This window comes from Leptopilina boulardi, unplaced genomic scaffold, assembly GCF_019393585.1.
Source record: "Leptopilina boulardi isolate dan_hultmark-lab unplaced genomic scaffold, ZJU_Lbou_2.1 LbouV2_325, whole genome shotgun sequence".
NCBI classification, from domain to species: Eukaryota; Metazoa; Arthropoda; class Insecta; order Hymenoptera; family Figitidae; genus Leptopilina; species Leptopilina boulardi.
Window position 1 is genome coordinate 4,837,842 of NW_026137891.1, and position 20,390 is coordinate 4,858,231.

Genomic DNA, 20,390 nt, shown 5'->3' on the forward strand with positions numbered 1-20,390 from the left:
ACAAGATATCTTAAGATTCGAATAAAGTTCTCTCTCTCTCTCTCTCTCTCTCTCTCTCTCTCTCTAACTGTGCCAAGTTTTTTTTTTTTATTTTGTTGACTTCTTGAAAATTTCCTATCAGTTTTTTTTACTCTTACTACTATAAAAATATTGAGGAAATTACCAATGACGTGGAAATATTAAAAATAGTAATAATAAATAAATTAACTAATAATAATAATAGTAATAATAATATTAATTAATATTATTATTATTATTAATATTATTATTATTACTGTTATTATTATTATGTCTGACTGAAACAATATTTCACTACTGATACTACAAACATGAGAATTTAGAATATTTTGTCTGGCCAAAACTGTTTATTACTACTTAAAAAATAATTTGCAACGTTCTGTCTGACTTAAGTTGACTTTTACTACTGATGCTGCACTCAGAAAAAAATTCGTTTGAAGCAACCAAATTTTTGTTAAATCAACAAAATAAATGCATTGATATACAGTTAATCAAACATTTGGTTGCATAAACCAAACGTTTATTTAGCTCAATCAAATTTTTTCTTTGTTCAAAAAATTTATTAAAATAAACCAAACAGTTATTTACATCAAATAAATATTTATTTGAATTAAACAAATTTTGTTTGAACTAACCAAAAAATTGGGTAAATATAAAAAAATGGTACATTTGGTTCAAACATATCTTTTTCTGAGAGTGTAGAAATACTATTTTTGAATTTTTTTTCATCTAATTAAAATTAGCTTTTACTACTGATAAAAATAATTTTAAAAATTTAGTATGACTTAAAATTTGCCCTTACTACTGATACTAAAACGACAAGAATATTATGTCTGATGGAAACGATCTTTTACTACTGATTCAACAAAAAAAATTTGTAATCTTCTGTCAAATTAAAATTGTTTCTTACTAATAATAAAAAAAACAATTTGAAATTTTTTCTAACTTAAATTTACTCGTACTACTTCTTAAAAAAATTATAATTGTCTGACTTATATTGACACGTACTACTGATAAAAACATTGTAATTTTCTGACTCATACTACTAATAAAAAAAAATTTCAATTGTCTAACTTAAATTTACTCGTACTACTTATATAAAAAAAATTTCAAATGTGTCGTCTGATTTCAATTGACTCGTACTACTGATAAAAATTGTAATTGTCTGACTTCAACTGACTCGTACTACTAATAAAAAATTGCAATTGTCTGACTTAAATTGACTCGTACTACTGGTAAAAAAAATTACAAAAATTATGTCTGAAAAAATATCTTTTACTACTTGTTCCAAGCAAAAAAAAAGTTGCGTCTGACTGAAACTATTTTTTACTACTGAATCTATTTAAATACACGAATGAAAAATATTATACTGTCTGTCTCAAACTGTCTATTATTACTGATTCTATAAATACAAGAATTTTGTATTGAATTTTTTTAATTATATAATAATTATATAATAATTACCCGTGTGGAAAAAGCCACGATCTTGCCCTCAAGAGTTCGGGGCCCCCGGCGGGGGCCCATGAGGGCTGATCCATATGGCGAATCCATGAGGGGCACCGTAGGGGCCCGCATGGATCGCCCTCATGATCGATTAGCAAAATTTTCTAAGTCCAAAAATCAAATATTTTTTTATCACCAAAAAATTAATGTTTATAATGATTCAGAACAACGAAAAACGCGTTTTTAATAAAAATATATTTACACTTTTTTGAAAATTCACCTGAGATGATTCATGATAATAATCATAAAGCATATAATTAATTATATTTTATAAATTGCATTTGATTGGAAAATATAATTTAATATCTTAACTTTAACTAAATCACAGAAAATTAAAAGGCATTAAAATAAGCTGCAACGCTTATTATTTTAATCCAATTTTGCTTATTTTAATACCAAAATGGATTAAATTAAGCAAAATTAGATTAAAATAATAAGCGTTGCAGCTTATTTTAATGCCTTTTAATTTTCTGTGATGATGTTAAGCACTTTTATTTGTTAGGTATTTTTCAAGTTTAAATAGCATCAAGAAGTTAGCATTCGTTTTGAAGTAGCGTGCGTAGCGTAGTTGGTAAAGCGTTAGACTCATAGTCTGTAGGTCGTAGGTTCGATTCCCCCCATGCGTTAGATTTATTTATTTCTCAGGTTTGCGTTTAATCATTAATTCTATGTATGAATTAATTGAAAAATGAAAATATCCGTTAATAGTATGCATAAATTACATATTTTTTAATTTTTTAATTAATTAATTTATTATTACTTTTAATTATATCCGACAGTTAATTAATTAGAACGTTAATTAATAAATTCAATTTGAGTAAGAATTTAATTTAAAATTGAATAATTATTAAATAAATATGTTATTTATTCATAACTTAAGCTTATTTATTATTAATTAACTTTTATTATTAATATTATTGATTAAAAAACATTATGGCAAACTTGAGGGCAAGATGAGGGCAAACGTGAGGGCCCATAAGGGCGCCCGTAGGGGCACCCTCATGGATCGCCCATGCGGGCGCCCTCATCGATGAGCATGTCGTTTCCATGAGGGGCCCCTATGGATCATCCATATGCGGCCCTCATGGCATGAGGGCGATCCATAAGGGCCCCCGCTGGGGGCCCACATCACTTTTCCACACGGGTATATACAATATATAATATTATTAAAATAATTATATAAATTAAAATAATAATTATAATTCTAATTATAAAAAGAATATTTTTCATTTCTATTCTAATAATAATAATAATTTTCATTTTATTTCCATCAAAATTTGTTTAACAAGATTCTTATTTATAAAGCGTTTAATTAAAATTTTTGTTATTATTAAAATGTTAAACAAATTTTCAAACTCAATTTTCGAGTAGCTCTTTTGCTATACATAATTCCCTTTGAGACTATACAAACTTCAATGTCCTACAACTTCCGCTCTACGATGAACCTAAATTATCAGTTTAGTTGAGAGCAATTAGGGAAAATAAAAAGAAAACAAACAACTTAAATTATGGGAGCTTTTCTAATTTACGATTTTTCTAGATAGTGCAAAATTTATGGCACTAAAAATGTTGATTCATTTTTTTAGGAAATATACATATATAAATATAGGTTTAAAATTTTGCTATAATTCAATATGAGAATTTCTTTATTGTCATATATATTATGCGTAACAAAATTATGAGACATAAAGTGTGAAAGTTATAGGCTATATAGTAATAATAATAATTATTTAAAGAGTGGAAATTAATTAAACGTAATTGTCGTATATACAAAACTGTATACTATCATATCTCTTATTTAATCACAAAAAGCACATTTTTTCAACATGCGAAGCTCGTTTATGAGATTTATTGCTCAGGAAAAAGACAAAAATTACGACTGAGGTCAGCCAAGTATATATGGTGAATTGCTTTAATGATATTTTTTTACATCGAACTTTAAGTTATTTATTTTTTTTATGAATTTTTAACATTTTAAAAATTTTTAATAAAAAAAAATATTAAAATAAATAAAAACAATATTAAACAATAAATTTTAATTGGACAATATTAAAAGTAATAAAACTATTTTGCAGGCCTTGGATTATACGACTTTTTCCTACTAACAAAATACGTTTTTTATTATACAATGCAGATCTTCTTTATTTCAATTATTTAACAAATTTTTAACAAAAATTCTTCACTAAATTACACTGTTATTTTGAAAGTATCAAATTGCACCGAATTGATCCCAATATTTGGATCAATTTGATCCAATTAGGTATCAAATTAATACTTTCTAGAAAACAGTGTAATTATTTTTAATAATTTTAATGAAATTAATCACAAATTCAATTATCTTGAACTATTTTTCAATTAAAAATTTTATAAAATTTAACACTTGTTTAAAATTTAAACAAAAAATCAGCAAATACCTAAAATTACCAAAAACTTCAATTGAAAACCTTTTAAAATTTAATTATTTTCAAAAATTTTTATATAAAACTTTCTAAAATTTAATAGTTTTAATTATAACTCTTCAAAAATTTAATGATTATAAAAGATTTTTATAATATTCTTAAAAAATTCAATTATCTAAAAGCATTTTTCAATTAAAAACTTATATGAAATTCAATTTTTGTATATGATTTCTAATAAATTCTTCATCAACAGAAATCAATAAAAATTTCTCTTGTTATAATTTTTGTCTGAAATTTAACACAATCTTTTGAAATTCAATTATTCTCAAAAATTTCAATTTAAAAGCTTCTAAAATTTTCCATCTAAAAATTTTTTAAATTTTATAATTTCAATTATAACTCTCCTGAAATTCAATTATTTTTAATTATTTCACTTAAAAAAAAAAAAAAAAGTTTTCAAATTATTGTATTTTTATCGGCAATTTCTAATAAATTTTTTAGTGAAATCATCAAAAATTTTAAATTAAAAATCACTTGAAGTTCAATTAATTTCAAAAATCAACATAGTTATAAATCTTTAAAAATTCAAATTGCCTTAAAAAAATTATATCTAAAATTATTTGATAAATTATTTATAGTTTTGTAAAAATTAATTATTGTCTGAAAATTTTACATAATTTTTTGAAATTCAATTATTTCTAAAAATTTCAAATTTAACTCCTTCAAAATTATTATTTAAAAAAAAATTTATTTAAAAATCTGTAAAAGTGGAATAAGTATTGCCTAGAATTATTTTTTGACCATCAAAACTAAAAACTATGACAAAATTTTAAATTCGAATTACTTAATATTATTTTAATTATTCTTGATAATATTCACACTAATTTAAAAATATCAAATTGATATAAAAATTCGTATCAATTTGATATTTCTAGTATCAATTTGATACTTTTAAATTACTGTGTTATAGAATTATTCGCATTACTGAATTAATAAAATGAATTTAATATCAAATAACATTTGCTATTTAAAGTTAAATATTGATTAACTAATCAAAATTTTGTTAAAATAAGAAAAATCGACTTTTTCGACTTTTTTTGTACCTTAAAGTCGATCTGACACCTGATTTTGAGAAGGGAAAATTTTGAAATTTTATTTGAAAATTATTATTAATTTATTTATAATTTTTTTTTATGTATTTTTGGATTTATATGTATTTTTATTTATATTTATTTTTGTATTTATATTTATATATTTATATTTATATTTATATTTATATTCATATTTATTTATTTATACATTTTTTATTGAGTATAACATACTTTATTGAATATGATTCTTTCCGTTTTGAAATATTCCCACTTTACTTGTCACAATTGGTGAGAAATCAAAATTCATTTTTCAAACTTGTTTCGTTGCGAATTTTAAAATAGAAATAGTTCGCCTCGCGAGTTATTCTATTAAAACTTTTTTTTTTTTTTTAAATTTGAAATTCGGACATTCAACGTATGTGCATATTTGCTGGAACTGACATATATCCATCACTTTGAATAATTGTCATTCTTGAACATTGTTATCGTCCAATACGACTAAAGCAGATGGTGACACTTGACAAAAGTTGTGGCAACGTGTGTGAATGTTGAAAAAAAAAAAATTTAATAAATCTTCACAGTTCTGATCAGTATTCAGGAGGATATGGAAATAATTTTTCTCTATGCAGCATATTGCTTCACTTAATTGAATATTTCAATCGAAGTATATACTATAAAACATTATCGAGGTGTTAAAACAATAAAAAAAAAATATTATTTTTCATTTTATTTATTCCGTGTATTTTTTTTATATAAAATATATTTTTAATTTAACAAAAAAAAATTATATTTTATTTCAGTATAGGTCTTTACATTGATTTTTAAACACAAATTAGCAGCTAATTTAGATTATTAAGAATTTTTACTAGTTTTTAGTAAAATAGTACTATTTGATTTAGTAGTTTTACATTTTTTTTTTACTAAAATTTTCTAATAAAACGTTACTAAAAATTAGTGAAAATTTTTATTAATTTAAATTAGTGGCTCAGTGAAAAGTGGTTTTTATTAATTCACTTTAAAAGAATTTTTACTAGTTTTTAGTAAGATATTACTATCCGATTTAGTAGTTTTAAATTTTTTACTAAAATTTTACTAACATTTAACTAAGTATTATTATAAAATTTTTATTAATTTAAATTAGTGCAAGTAATTCTACTGAATCACATTAGTAAAATTTTTACTAATTTTCAGAAAACTATTACTACAAAATTTAGTAATCTTAATTTTTTTTAATTCAATAAAAAGTGACTAAAAGTTAGTTAAAATTATTACTAATTTAAATTAGTGGCTTAAATTAGTGGTTGTTCTACTAAATCACATTACGAAGAATTTTTAATTATTTTTAGTAAACTATTACTAAAAAATTTAGTAATATTAATTTTTTTTACTTTAGTAAAAAGTGACTAAAAATAAGTTAAAATTTTTACTAATTTAAATTAGTTGCTCACTTTTTACTAATTCCCATTTAGAGAGAATAGAAAAATAGAAAAATAGAAAAATAAATCAAAATTAAAATGGTATAAAAATATACTTAATATCCAAATTTATATAAAGTGAAATAACAATTTAAAAGGAAAGCAGAGGGGGCAGAAGGGGGGGGGGGGTAAAGGCGTGGCAAGTTTGAGACGAAGAAAAGGGGTGCTTTGAGTGTCTCTATATGTATATTATGAGACGATGGATTAAACCACTTGACTTTTGAATGACGACAAAAAAAAAAAATGAAGGCCACTATCGACAATATGAGTGTTTATACAGTGCGGTGGCACTCCTTAATTGTCAACGTATAACCACACCCTTCACACACAATTTATTCATCGTAATATAAAACATTATTCATTCATATTTAATTACAGTGTAATAAATAATAATATCCAGATCACTTTAAACGGCTACATTGTCATATCAACTAATAATAATAATAACAATTTTATTTTACTATATTTTTTTACATTTTATAACAATAATAATAATAATAATTTTAGTCTCAGAAGATTTCTGAATATTAAATTTTAATAAAAAAGACATTTTTAGTCGGACATAATATTTTAAATAATACTAATTTATTACTAAATTATTTTTTATTTCGCTCAGAATTTATTGTCGTAATAAATTATATTCTAAATGTAGCAATATTCAATTTTCTAATTTTTAAGGGAGAGCAGGTTTAGACAACAAAAATATTATATTCAAATTATTTAAATATTTATTTGCAATTTTTTTTTGGCTAGCAGGGCCATTTTTTTGATATTAGTAGTAAAAGAGTGTTACAGTCAGACAAAGAATTTAAAATTAGTATAGTAAAGGTAATATCAGTAGTAAGGTTTTGTACAGTCAGACAGAATATTTAAAAATATTTTATTTTCAGTTCTTTTTCACTATATATAGCAAACGATACTGTTAATCCAAGTAGTAAAACACAGATTTGGTCAGACAGTTTGAAAAAATATTTTAAATTATTAAATTATTAATAACAATAAAATTATTTAATTTTTTAAATTAGTAGTAACAGTAAATTTTAGTTACACCTGTAATTTTTTTTGCATTAGTAAAAAAAGATTGCTAAAGTCAGGCAAAAAATTTGAAATTAATAGTAAAGGTGTGATATAATTTTTTGCATTAGTTGTAAATGATTGTTACAGTTAGACAAAAAAATTAAAATTAGTAATAAAGGTGATAGTAATAGTAGTAAAGGTCTTATTTAGTCAGACATTTCCAGTGAGACAGAATATTACAAGGAATTTCTATTTAGAAGATAGAATTAGACGAACCAAATTCTTCTTATTTTTTATATTAGTAGTAAATGACAGTTATAGTCAGACAGTATTTACTATGGTAATTATTATTCCGTAAATAGTATACTAAATCTTTTTCAGTAGTAAAAGTAAGTTTTTGTCAGACAAATTTTTTTTCAAAGTCTCCTTTATTTTAGTATTTTTTGTAAAAAAAAACATTAGTATTAAAGGTCAATTTTAGTCAGACATATTCTATTGCCATTTATCAGTAAAAGAAAATTTCATTCATCTTTGAAATGTTACTACTTTGATATTAGTAGAAAACGGCTATTTTTAATCAGAAAATTTTTTAATTACTGTAATTATTTAAGTAGTATAAGTCAAGATCAAACGAATCATTTCAAAATTCTTTTTATTTTACTATCAGTGATTAAAGTCGTCTTCATATCAGACAAGAAGTTTTTAATTTTTTTAATTATTATTTAAGTAGTATAAGAAAATATTAGTCAGACTAAAATATTAGTCAGACTAAAATATTAGTTATTAGTTAAAATATTAGTTATTTATTAAAAAATTCTTTCCTAATTTACTATCATTAAAAGTCGGCTTTAGTCTGATTATTTTTTAAGTAGTATAACTCAATATCAGTTAGACGAATCATTGCAAAAAATCTTTTCGATTTTCAGTAGTAAACTTCCGCTTTAGTCAGACAGAAAAATTGAATTTTTTTTTTATAAAAATTTTTCTCTATTGTAAAATTAGTAGTAAAAGTCCATTCTAGTATTAGACACAACTTTTGTAAGTAGTATCCGCCATTTGCAGTCAGACAAATATAATTCCAAATCCTCGTTATTTTATCATTGGTAATTAAAAACAGTTACAGTATTTTTTTCCTTTTTTTCATTTTAAATATTTTTTTTTTAGAGACATTGATATCATCCAATTAATACCCAATCCACTTTCGATGTATATATGTATACTAATTGCTCTTTCTCTCTGGAGAGTGAGTCATTCTCGCATATATATATATAAAGGAGAGCGGTTTTTTTTCTCTCTCTCTCTCATACTTCCACATCGATGAGTACAAGAAATCAACTCGTTGGACAATGGAGAACCATTTCCACGTTTAATTGATTTCCGTCTGTCGTTGCTCCGGATTCTGTACAAGCCGAATATCTAGACCGTAAGGGATATAACGGACGAGTCGGAATGGCCTATGAAAGGCAGACTATTCGTAATTGGAAAGCAAGAAGAAAAGTGGAGAAAGTTCAATTGAAATTGCACTTCATTCTGAATTCAACCCAAAAAGTCCCTTATCGCTCTCTTTCTATCTCTCTCTCTCTCACTCCTACTGTCTCTCTTTTCACTCTGATTCTGTTCATTTCAAGCTGTTAACTTACTTTTTCAATTATATATACTTCTGTTACAAAAATTCAACAAAATTTATTTTATAAAAAATTTTTATTTTTTTTTTTTTGTTCACGCAAAAAAAATCTTCGCCTAGAACAGCGATAAATTTCTCTGTAATAGCAATATATTTCTCTAGAATAGCGAAAACTTTCGATGTTTTAGTGAAACGTATCACTGTTCTAGATAAAGATTTTTTTAGGTCGGTAATCCTGGAAGAACCACTTCCACAAAAAAAGTTTTTACATATGCCTACATTTAGGGCTCAATTAGGGCTAATTTAGTACCAAATGCTATTTAAAATTTTTAAAAACCACCCCTAAGTACAAAAAAACATCCCCAATTATTTAAACTCGATTTTATCAAACAATAATCATATAGGAATTAAGAGCTAAGTTAGGGTTCTTCAATAGTACTAAATTCACTTTTTAAAAGTGCACCCCAACCACCCCAGCCAAGTAACTGATAGATAGACAACCACAAAAACTATCCTCAACTAGTTAAAACTCAATATTTTCAAAAACAAACACATACACATTTAAGGCTAATTTAGGGCTCTAAAATATAATTAGATTGGTTATTCAAAAATGATACACCAACTTCAAAAACTACCGCGGAGTAGTTCAAAGTTAATTTTTTCAAAAAACAAATACTTAGGAATTTAGGGATAATTTAGGGCTCTTAAATGGAACTACATTGAGTGTTCAAAAATGATACATTAACTTTAAAAACTACCCCAGTGTGGTTCAAACTTAATTTTTTGAAGAAACAAATACTTACCCAGCAAACACTGTTACAGGTCAGTTATAGAACTGTTACAAATTTTTTGAGAATATGTTCTGTAACTGGTTATGAACCTGTGAGTCACTGGTTACGCAAAATGTCGTACTCAGTGGATATGTAAGATTCTGTAACAGTTCTAGAACTATTTTGTAACAACTATAAAATGGTACATAACTATTATCGCACGATTATAACCTAAAAATACATGCAAAATATTTTTATTCTTAATAAAAATATTAAAACTTGATGTAATAGAAAAAGGAAACTCTAAAATAAACATAGTTAGAACAATGTCAAATTTCAACTGTTCTATAGCAATATCGCTCCACAGGCTAATACGCTAACCATTACGCTACCCTAACAAGGGAATGCAAATACAACATTGATTTGATAACTTGCGACTGAGGAGGATTTAAAAACTGTATTGCTTATATAAAAAAAAACAATAAGACTATGTGATATATAAAAATTTTAGAGTTTTTTAAATTTAACTACATACTTAAGTAAAATGAACTATTTATTTATTAATTCCATAGAAAATAGTTAAGGTACTTATGAACACTTCAAAATTCTTAATCTCAGGTACAAATATATTCCAGAACTGAACTTCATCAAAATTTTAGAACAGTTACATATCATTGTTCCGATATAGTTCTAGATATGCGAAGGAACATTAGTTATAAAAAATTTGTGGCTGTAGTGTTATAGAAATGTTATGTAACACTGTTGCAGAATTGTTCCCATTTTTAGGTACAAATGTCATCCAGAACTAATCTGCAACAAAATTTTAGAACAGCTACATAACATTTTTCAGACACAGTTCTAGAACTACGTTGGAACGTCAGTTACAGATCATTTGTGATGATTGTGTTACAGAAATGTTACATTACATTGTTAAAGAACTGTGAAGTTAGCATAATATAGAATAAATCGGTAACTCTCTAGTAACAATGTTCTAGAATTCTGTTACAATGAGGTTATATAACAGATTCATAATCAGCTTGTAACAAGTGTGTTCTATAAAACTGTGTCCTCACTGTTATAATAACATTTATAGAACGTGTTTGCTGGGTAGGGATTTAGGGCTAATTTTTTCAAAAAATTAAGTTTGAACAACTCCGCGGTACTATTTAAAGTTGGGGTATCATTTTTGAACACCCAATGTAGTTCCATTTAAAAGTCCTAAATTAGCCCTAAATTCCTAAGTATTTGTTTCTTCAAAAAATTAAGTTTCAACTACTCTCGGGTAGTTTTTAAAGTTGGTGTATCATTTTTAAACACTCAATGTAGTTCCATTTAAGAGCCTTAAATTAGCCCTAAATTCCTAAGTATTTGTTTTTTGAAAAAATTAACTTTGAACTACTCCGCGGTAGTTTTTGAAGTTGGTATATCATTTTTGAACAATCAATCTAATTATATTTTAGAGCCCTAAATTAGCCTTAAATGTGTATGTGTTTGTTTTTGAAAATATTGAGTTTTAACTAGTTGAGGGTAGTTTTTGTGGTTGTCTATCTATCAGTTACTTGACTGGGGTGGTTGGGGTGCACTTTTAAAAAGTGAATTTAGTGCTATTGAAGAACCCTAATTTAGCTCTTAATTCCTATATGATTATTGTTTGATTAAATCGAGTTTAAATAATTAGGGATGTTTTTTTGTATTTAGGGGTGGTTTTTAAAATTTTTAAATAGTTCCACTTGAGGGCCCTAAATGAGCCCTAAATTCCTATGGAAGAAATTTTGAAAAATATTTATGTTCTATAGTGTGGTACTTCCAGCTTGACGTCAAGGTAGCAGTACCAAGGGTTATTTTAAATAGGTAAAGGGCCCTAAATTTTTGCATGTGGTACTAAATTAGCCCTAATTGAGCCCTAAATGTTGGCATATGTAAAAACTTTTTTTGTGGAAGTGGTACTTCACAGGATTACCGACCTAATTTTTTTGCGTGTTTGTTGTTTTATTTCATTTTATTTTTATTAACATTTTTATTTTTAATTATATATAATAAATTTTTTATTATTAGTTTAATAAATAAAATTTTTCTTTTTTTAAATTATTTTTATGGGAAGAATTAAGTAAAATTATTAACAAAAGCAATTTTTCACGGAAAAAAAAAAAATTTACTTGAAATAGCGAAAGATCTAACTGAAACAAATAAAATTTTTGCTACTATAGCAAAACGTGTCGCTGTTCCAGGTAAAATTTTTTTTTCCGTATGATAATTCAAATTTTTTTTTTTCGTAAATCAACTGAATTATTTTTTTTGGAGTAATTTTTATAATAAACGTTTTAAAATAAAAAAATTAAAAATTATTTATAATAATAATAATAATAATAATAATTAATAATAATAACAATAATAATTAATAATAATAATAATTAATAACAACGAAATAATAATAATTTACCGTCTTGTTATTGATTCGCAGAGACACAGTATCCACGGAATGATGGAAGAGGAGAACGTGATAAGGCCTCACCAGGAAATGGGCAGTCTCTCATTAGATGAAAAGAAATTTCTCTTAGCCGTTGAACGAGGAGATGTTGCTTCGGTTAGAAGGTATTCTATTTTTAATTTACAGACTATTTTCAAAAATTTCGATTATTTATGTTTTCTATTAATTTTTCTTTCATAAATATATTGTAAAGAGGAATCAAAAAAAATATGGAAAAAAACTTATTTTTATTTTATTTATTTACTTTCATTGTTATAAATTAAATATTTATTTATTCAAATTATTTAAATATATATTATATATTAATATATTAATATATTAAATATTAATATTTTATATTAAAAATATATATTTAAAATAATTTATATAAATATAAATAAAATAAAACAAAATTTTTTTTTCCCTAACTTTTTTTTAAAAAAAGGAATATTTATTTATAATTTTCTTTTATAGAAAATCTATTTTTTTTTTGCGAACTTTTTTTTAATATAAAAATTTAGTATTAAAAAATATATAATATTTGATCAATAGAATTTTTTTTTGCATTTTACACAATTTTTTTTTTACAATATAAAAATTAAATTTCGATTCTCTTATTTAAAATCTGCCAATTATACGAGAGAATTTTACATTTTTCTAAAGTATATATATATGCATTTAAAAGAACTTGATATTTCCACTTAAAAAATATTCAGACTTGAATGTCTTCATTATAAAAACATAAAAAACTTCAAAGCTATAAAAGTTAAATTCATTAAAACCTCAAAGGATTCATTTTCAAGGCACCGACTCTCTTTTTAATTAAAATTTCTCCTCTCACTCACCACTGAATGACAATCTTAATTCTCTGATTTCTATGTCTTATAAAAAAGCAAAAAGAAAAAAAAAGAAATGAAAAAAATAGAAGGCAATTTAAACATTTCATATATTTTTTTGTATGAATGAAGTCCAGAATATTATATTAAAATTCACTCTTCATATACATGCATAATACTTTTCTCTAAATAATGTTACGTGTAATTAAACTTTAAAAAAAAATTTTTATCCATTTTATTCAAATTTAAATTAATTTTTCATTTTATTTATTTATTATTTTAAATTTTTATTATTTTTTTTTTATTTTTAATTAAAATGATAATATCGATCACTTTATTTATTTTTATTTTTTATTATTATTATTATATTTTTATTATTATTTTATTTTTTAGTTCAACCTGACTAGGAGTGATCTTAATTTTTAAATACCGCCGAGTGATAAATTCAAAATAATATGATTTTATTATTTTTTTTTAATTTTAATTTTTATATTCAATTTGATAATATATTGTAATTTTATTTCAACTACCTATTTATTCTATCTGCGCATTTTATTTTTTTGAATATTAAAACCCACACCTATTACAAAAATAACCATCGAAATAATTATATAAAATATAATATATGTAAAAAGTGAGTCAGTCGTGAATTGTTCCTTTATGTGACATGTCGTGTTTTAATTTTGTTGTGACCCTTCCGTACACACCCTTAGAATTTCATTTCCTTCGACACTGAAAAAAAAAACCCCAAAAAATATCTTAATAAAAATTTTCATTGTTCATATAAATTTTTCATCTTTATTACAATGGTAACTAATTTTCTATATACTTATAAAGTTTTATTTCAATTTTTTATTATTATGTATTTAAAAAAAAAAATTCCTTTACATCCATTGTAATAAATAATTTTTATAATTTTTTTTTTCATTTATTATCAAAAAAAAATTAATATTCAATTATTTATGATTGTTCAGAAAATTATAATCTTTTTAATTATATTTATTAATTAACGTTTTAATTATCATAATTTTAATTAACATCTATTACACTGAAAAAAAATATTTGATTCAAATAATCAGTTACTGTATAAAAATAAAAATAAAAAATAAGTAAAATAAAATAAATTGTACTTAGACCAATAATTTTTTAATTTTTAATTACCAATATTTATTTGATAATTGACAAATAATAATCGATTATTTGAATCAAATAAATTTTGTTCAGTAAGCATTAATCAGAAATTAAAAGAAAAATAATTAATAAATAAATGTAAAAATAAATAATAAATAACTAATGAAAATTAATTAATTAAAAATTAAAAGAAAAATTTATAAATAGATCAATATTTTTATGTTAATAAATAAATAAAAATAAAAATAATAAAATAAATGAAAATTAAAAAATAACTAAAAAAATTAATTAATTAAGAAAAATAAATTAATAAAAAATAAAAATTGATTTAAAAAAATGAATTAATTGACAAAAATGTTTAATTTTTCAATGATAACAATAATGCACTATTGTTGGAAGCATAATAGTCATTTTGAGATTCAAGTATAACATTGTATTGTTTTGCAGAATGTTGCAGAGGGCCCAGGAGACAGATTATATAAATGTGAATTGTGTGGATCCGTTAGGAAGGACTGCGCTGCTTATGGCAATAGATAACGAGAATTTAGAGATGGTGGAGCTGTTAATCGAATATAAAGTAGACACAAAAGACGCGTTACTTCACGCAATTTCCGAGGAATTTGTTGAAGCTGTCGAGGTCCTTTTGGAACACGAGGAAACAATTCCACGACCAAGTGGAGCACCACACGTAAGCAGTCCTGTATCGCCTGCTTGCAATATGCCCGATTGTAGTCTTGTACGTAGTAGTTCTCTAAAATATCTACAAATTTTTTTTTTTTTATTTCATCTTTCATGCTCTAACTAATGCCGTTTTCTAATAAAAAATAATTGTATCATTTATTTATTTTTGGAATTTAATAATAAAAATCAAAATCCTATTTATTAGTAAAAAAAAAAAATTATTTAATTTATTTATTTATTCACAGTAAACGGGACAAGACATTTTTTTTTTATTAAGAATTTTTTTTTTAATTCTTTTTTCTAGAAATAAAAAAATTGTCTTTGGAAAATAATTATAATTCACGTATTTCTACAATAAAAAGCATTTTTAGTTTTATGGAGAAAAAAAGTATTCCCATTCATATGTGGGAATTAAAAGAATTTCTATTTTTATAGATGTTACATAAATCTTTGGTATTTAAAAATAAAAAGGATTTTGACTTTTATTGGATATAAAATTCTCTTTAGTAAAGCTTATAAAAAAAAATTATTCCCTTCTTTTTTCATAGAAGAATAGTAGTTTTTATTCAAGAAATAATTCTAAAAATTTTTTTCTTTAAAAAGAATTTTTTTTTCCACTGAATAAAAAATTATTTTTTTTTATCAGAAATATTTTTTCTTTCTAGGAAAACAAAATTTCGTTTTCAATTTTATAGGAATAATTATTATTAGAATTTTAATTATAAAAGAGAAAAATGTAACATTTTTATTGAAATATAAGGAAAAAAAATATTTTTTTTTTTTATATAATTCACTATGACATTTCACGATAGCGCATTAAATCATTCTCGACATTATTCACTAGTTTATGTCGATCATAAAGTATATGAATTATTCAATAATAATTTTCCATTTCATTTGAGTATTTTCCGATTTATTCTTATAATGAATAATAAAATAAGAAAACGTAAAGTCATCTTGTATATTGAAGAAATTCACAAGGAAATATATTTTGATCTTATTTATTGTCTTTATGTATATAAAAAAATAGAAAATAGTATTTGCTTGCTTATTGAATTAATATATAGAAATTTAAAAAAAAAATGTTTATTTTTTATTCGTACATTTTATTTGCATGTAATAGGAAACGGCACTAACTTGTGGCTTGAAAAACAGAATGCAAACGACTCGTCGTGACTTTTTTTTTTGATTTATAAAAAAAATGTCTACTATTTAAAAAAAAAAAATTATTTTACTATTTGTAAAAATAATTATTATTTTACTATATATGTAAAAACAATTATTTTACTATCTGTAAAAGCAATTATTTTACTATCTGTAAAAAAAAATTATTTTTATATTTATTTTCAATATAATTTTTTTATTAGTTTCGTTTCAATATACATTTTTTGTGATCTGAGTCAAGGATATATTCCTGATTTATAGTATCGTTATTTTCAACGAAAAAATCTATTTCATAAATTTAATGTTTGACTATCATGTTTTACATAAAAAATTCTAATGTGCATGTTTATAAATGTCAGTGATAAAGTGTACCAATATACCATTAAAATATAAAATACTAGTTAGTAAAATTATTAAAAAAATACAATTTAAAATAAATATAATTTACAATAATAATAAGAATAATAAAAATTAAAAATATTAAAAATAATACTAAAAATAATAATAATACATTTTTTTCGTATTATAGTAATGTAAATATTATTCTAATAATGTATAGATAAAGTAAAAAATATTACCAGTTTAAAAAAAATATACAGTTAAAAGTGCCTCCGATAAATAAAATAATAATAAAAAAGAAAAAAACACATCTTTCTCTGAAAACGATCGTAAAGTACAGCTGATATATATATATAATAAAGAACTGAAAAAAAGAAGTAGAAAACTTAATCTAAAACGAGAGAATGTGAAAGAAATAAGGGAAGAAAAAAAAATAATGAAGAAAATCAATTAAAACCAAAGTTTTAATTCATTGAAACCTAAAAAGTTTTTCACTTGGGAAAATTAATCGAATTTCAAGTCAATCACTTTATACAATTCAAATCCAAATATATAGGAGATTAATTATAATTATCCTTGAAAATCTCTATGTAATTTCATTAATGACTACAATCATATATTCTCTCATCCTTATCAATAATGTGTGCTCTGACATCTTAAAACCCTCCGACAAAATTCATCTCATTTACATTTCGATTTCCTTAATGACTAATTCTATGACATTGAAATAAAAAAAAATTCTCTTATTTTTAGAAGCAATTTTCCGATAATTTTTTCTTTTAACTTGGATTTATTTCAATAAACAAAATAATATATTCTTTAAAAGAGGGAAAATTAAAATAATTATAATTTAAAAATAAATAATTTATTAAAATTTCAAAATTTTTCTTTTTAATTTTTTGTAAAATTTATATCTCTTGGAATGAATTAGACACACTGCTTTCATTAATCGCATGGTAAAAAAAAAAATTTAGAGCGCATTAAAAGGTTATCCGGGGGAAAAGTCACGGCCAGGCTATTTCTAAAATAACGTAATTAAAATTTTTCAACTACTTTTCAGAGTTGGGAAGCTTTACCGGCTGATACTGCAACTTTCACGCCGGATATAACACCTCTGATCCTCTCTGCTCACAGAGATAATTACGAGATAATAAAGATCCTTCTCGATCGTGGATCCACTTTACCAATGCCCCATGACGTTCGTTGCGGGTGAGTTATTTTTTTCATAATTTAACAAAAAAAAAAAATAATTTATTGTAATTTTGGAAGAAAAAATAAAAGCAAATTAGTATTTTTATATTAAAATATTTAAAAGAAATTTTAATTATATATAATAATAAAATGCTTGGTCTGTCCTTCTGTCCTAACTTGAAGTTGGCCTTTTCTGATTTCACGTGTTTTTTTGAATAGTAATCTTATGACGTGTCAAATTTTGACAATTCTTTTTCTCATTTTTGCCAAAATTGTATAATTGTGTTTCCAAATTTCGGAATAAGTTTCTTTAAAATTCCAAATTCGAAAATTCAATTCACGAAGCTGAAATACACAAAGTTTACCAACGAAATTTTTTTTAAAGTTGTATATTGATTCAAAAATTGTATACAAATACAAAAAATTTATGATGAGAAAAAAGATGCGCCAGGAAATTTCGTACAAGATAGTAATTTGAAAAAAATTTATTTTTAAAAATTAATTTTTAAGGTACTAGGGGCCAACGAATATCTATTAAATATTAATTATAAAAACACAGGCCTCGAATCAACTTAAAGACACAAAAAGTCGTTTTAGTCGATTTATATTCCAAAAAAAAGTGGATTTGTTTTTTATTTTAACAAAAATATTTTACAGATTTTTAAATAAAATTTTTTTTTTTAATAATAATCCTTTTCGAAGGGTTAAAGTTGAAATTTTTAGAAATAATTAAATTTCAAAAGATATTGTTAATTTTCAAACAATTATTAAATTTTACAGAACTAAAAATAATTTATCAAACAATTTTTGGAAAACATTTTTTAAATTTAATTGAATTTTCAAAAATTTAAAATTGAGTGTAATTGAAACTTTAAGTGTTTTGTAATTAAAATTTTAGATGATTTCACGAAAAATTTATTAGAAATTGCGGACAAAATACAATAATTTGAAAATCATTTTTAATTGAAAAATGGTTTCAGATAGTTGAATTTTCAAAGAATATTATTAAAATAGTTAAAAATAATTGAATTTCCTTGGAGTTATAATTGAAATTATTAAATTTCAAAAAAAAAATTTTCGATGGAAAATTTTAGAAATAATTAAATTTTAGATGCTTTTAAATTCAAATTATTGAAAATTCAATTAATTTTGAATTCAAATTTTTGAGAATAATAAAATTTTATTTGATTTTAAATTTGGAAAATAATTGAATTTCAGTTCATTTTGAATTGAAAATTTTGGGAAATAATTGAATTTTAATTGAAATTTTGGATAATAATTTAATTTAAGTTCATTTTTGATTGAAAATTTGGATAATTAAATTTGAATAGAAATTTTAGAAATTAATTGAATTTTATTTCATTTTAAATTGAAAACTTGGTAAATAATTAAATTTTAAATTGAAAATTTTGGATAATTATTGAATTTTAATTGATTTTGAATTAAAATTTTGAAAATAATTGAATTTTAGTTTATTTTGAATTTAAATTTTTAAAAAATAATTCAATTTTATTGTGATATTTTTTTTTAAATTATAAACAATTGTTAAATTTCATAAAAATTTTAATTGAAAAAATAATTTTGATATAATTGAATTTGTGATGTATTTCATTAAAATTATTAAAAATAATTAATTTAGTGAAGAATCATTTTAGTTCAAAATTTGTTAAATAATTAAACTGAAGAAGATCTAAAGAAGATCTACATTTTATACTAAAAAAAATGTATTTTATTTACATTTTTTTTTCAAATGTAAAAAAAAATGTCGCATTTTATTAAAATAAGTCGATAAAAGTCGTATTTTTGAAAAAAAAGTCGGAAAAAGTCGTATAATCCGAGGCCTGTAAACATATAATTTTCATTATTATTATTTAATATATAATAATATTCTAATAAATTAAATTATTATTGATAATATTAATCTTTAATTTCTTTATAACAAACAATTAAATACTCAATTTGGCGTGCTTGCGCGCGTTTAATTTTGCTAGTTTTTATATTAAAATATTTAAAAGAAATTTTAATTCTTTTTATAAAAAAAGAAATGTTAATTTTCTATTATTTCAATTGAATTTTTTCCTTTTAATTATTTTTTCCTGCAAAAAATAAATCGATTTTTAATAAAAAAAAATTTTTTCTTATTTCAAATACAGATGTGATGAGTGCGTACAATCAAGAATCGATGATTCTCTACGACATTCCAGGAGTAGGATAAACGCCTATCGTGCATTGGCTTCACCGTCATTAATCGCCTTGTCCTCTAAGGACCCCATCTTAACGGCCTTTGAACTCTCCTGGGAGCTTCGTCGTCTTTCCTTTCTCGAGCATGAATTCAAGTGCGAGTACCAGGTGACGCTCTAAATAAACCTTAATTGCACCTCTTTCGTTTCAAGTACATCTTGAGTGTATATATATTTTCCCCCTTTTTGTTTTTTTTGTTTTTTTCTCTCTCTCTCTCTTTAAAGTTCCGCCTTTCTGCCTCGTAAGAAAATTAAAATGTAATCAGAAAAAATAAGAATTCCTTTGGGGGAAAAAAAAAATTTTTATCCAAGCGAATATTTAGATAACGTACAACATGGGAAAAATTGCTATTTATTTATGCACATTGAAAAGTTTGCCTATATCAATTTTAAAAGTCAAATTTTATATCCTAAAGAGAAAATATCCGACAAAACAAGAAGATT

At 23.2% G+C, this 20,390-nt stretch overlaps 1 protein-coding gene across 12 annotated transcripts in view; it reads left to right on the forward strand.

Moving 5' to 3' along the window:
• Positions 1-20,390, forward strand: part of LOC127284681 (transient receptor potential-gamma protein) — a 142,378-nt gene that overhangs the window by 108,804 nt on the left and 13,184 nt on the right. For 8 of the 12 annotated variants that reach the window (XR_007843515.1, XM_051310256.1, XM_051310258.1 and 5 more), the window contains exons 4-7: positions 12,359-12,489; positions 14,779-15,067; positions 17,576-17,724; positions 19,860-20,055. Coding sequence is in view for 11 of the 12 variants with exons in the window: in XM_051310256.1 (XP_051166213.1) it covers positions 12,359-12,489; positions 14,779-15,067; positions 17,576-17,724; positions 19,860-20,055 (765 nt within the window). In the remaining variant the exon portion in view is untranslated. The remainder of the gene's footprint in view (positions 1-12,358; positions 12,490-14,778; positions 15,068-17,575; positions 17,725-19,859; positions 20,056-20,390) is intronic. The other 4 variants (XM_051310260.1, XM_051310263.1, XM_051310265.1 and 1 more) reach the window with 1 other exon arrangement.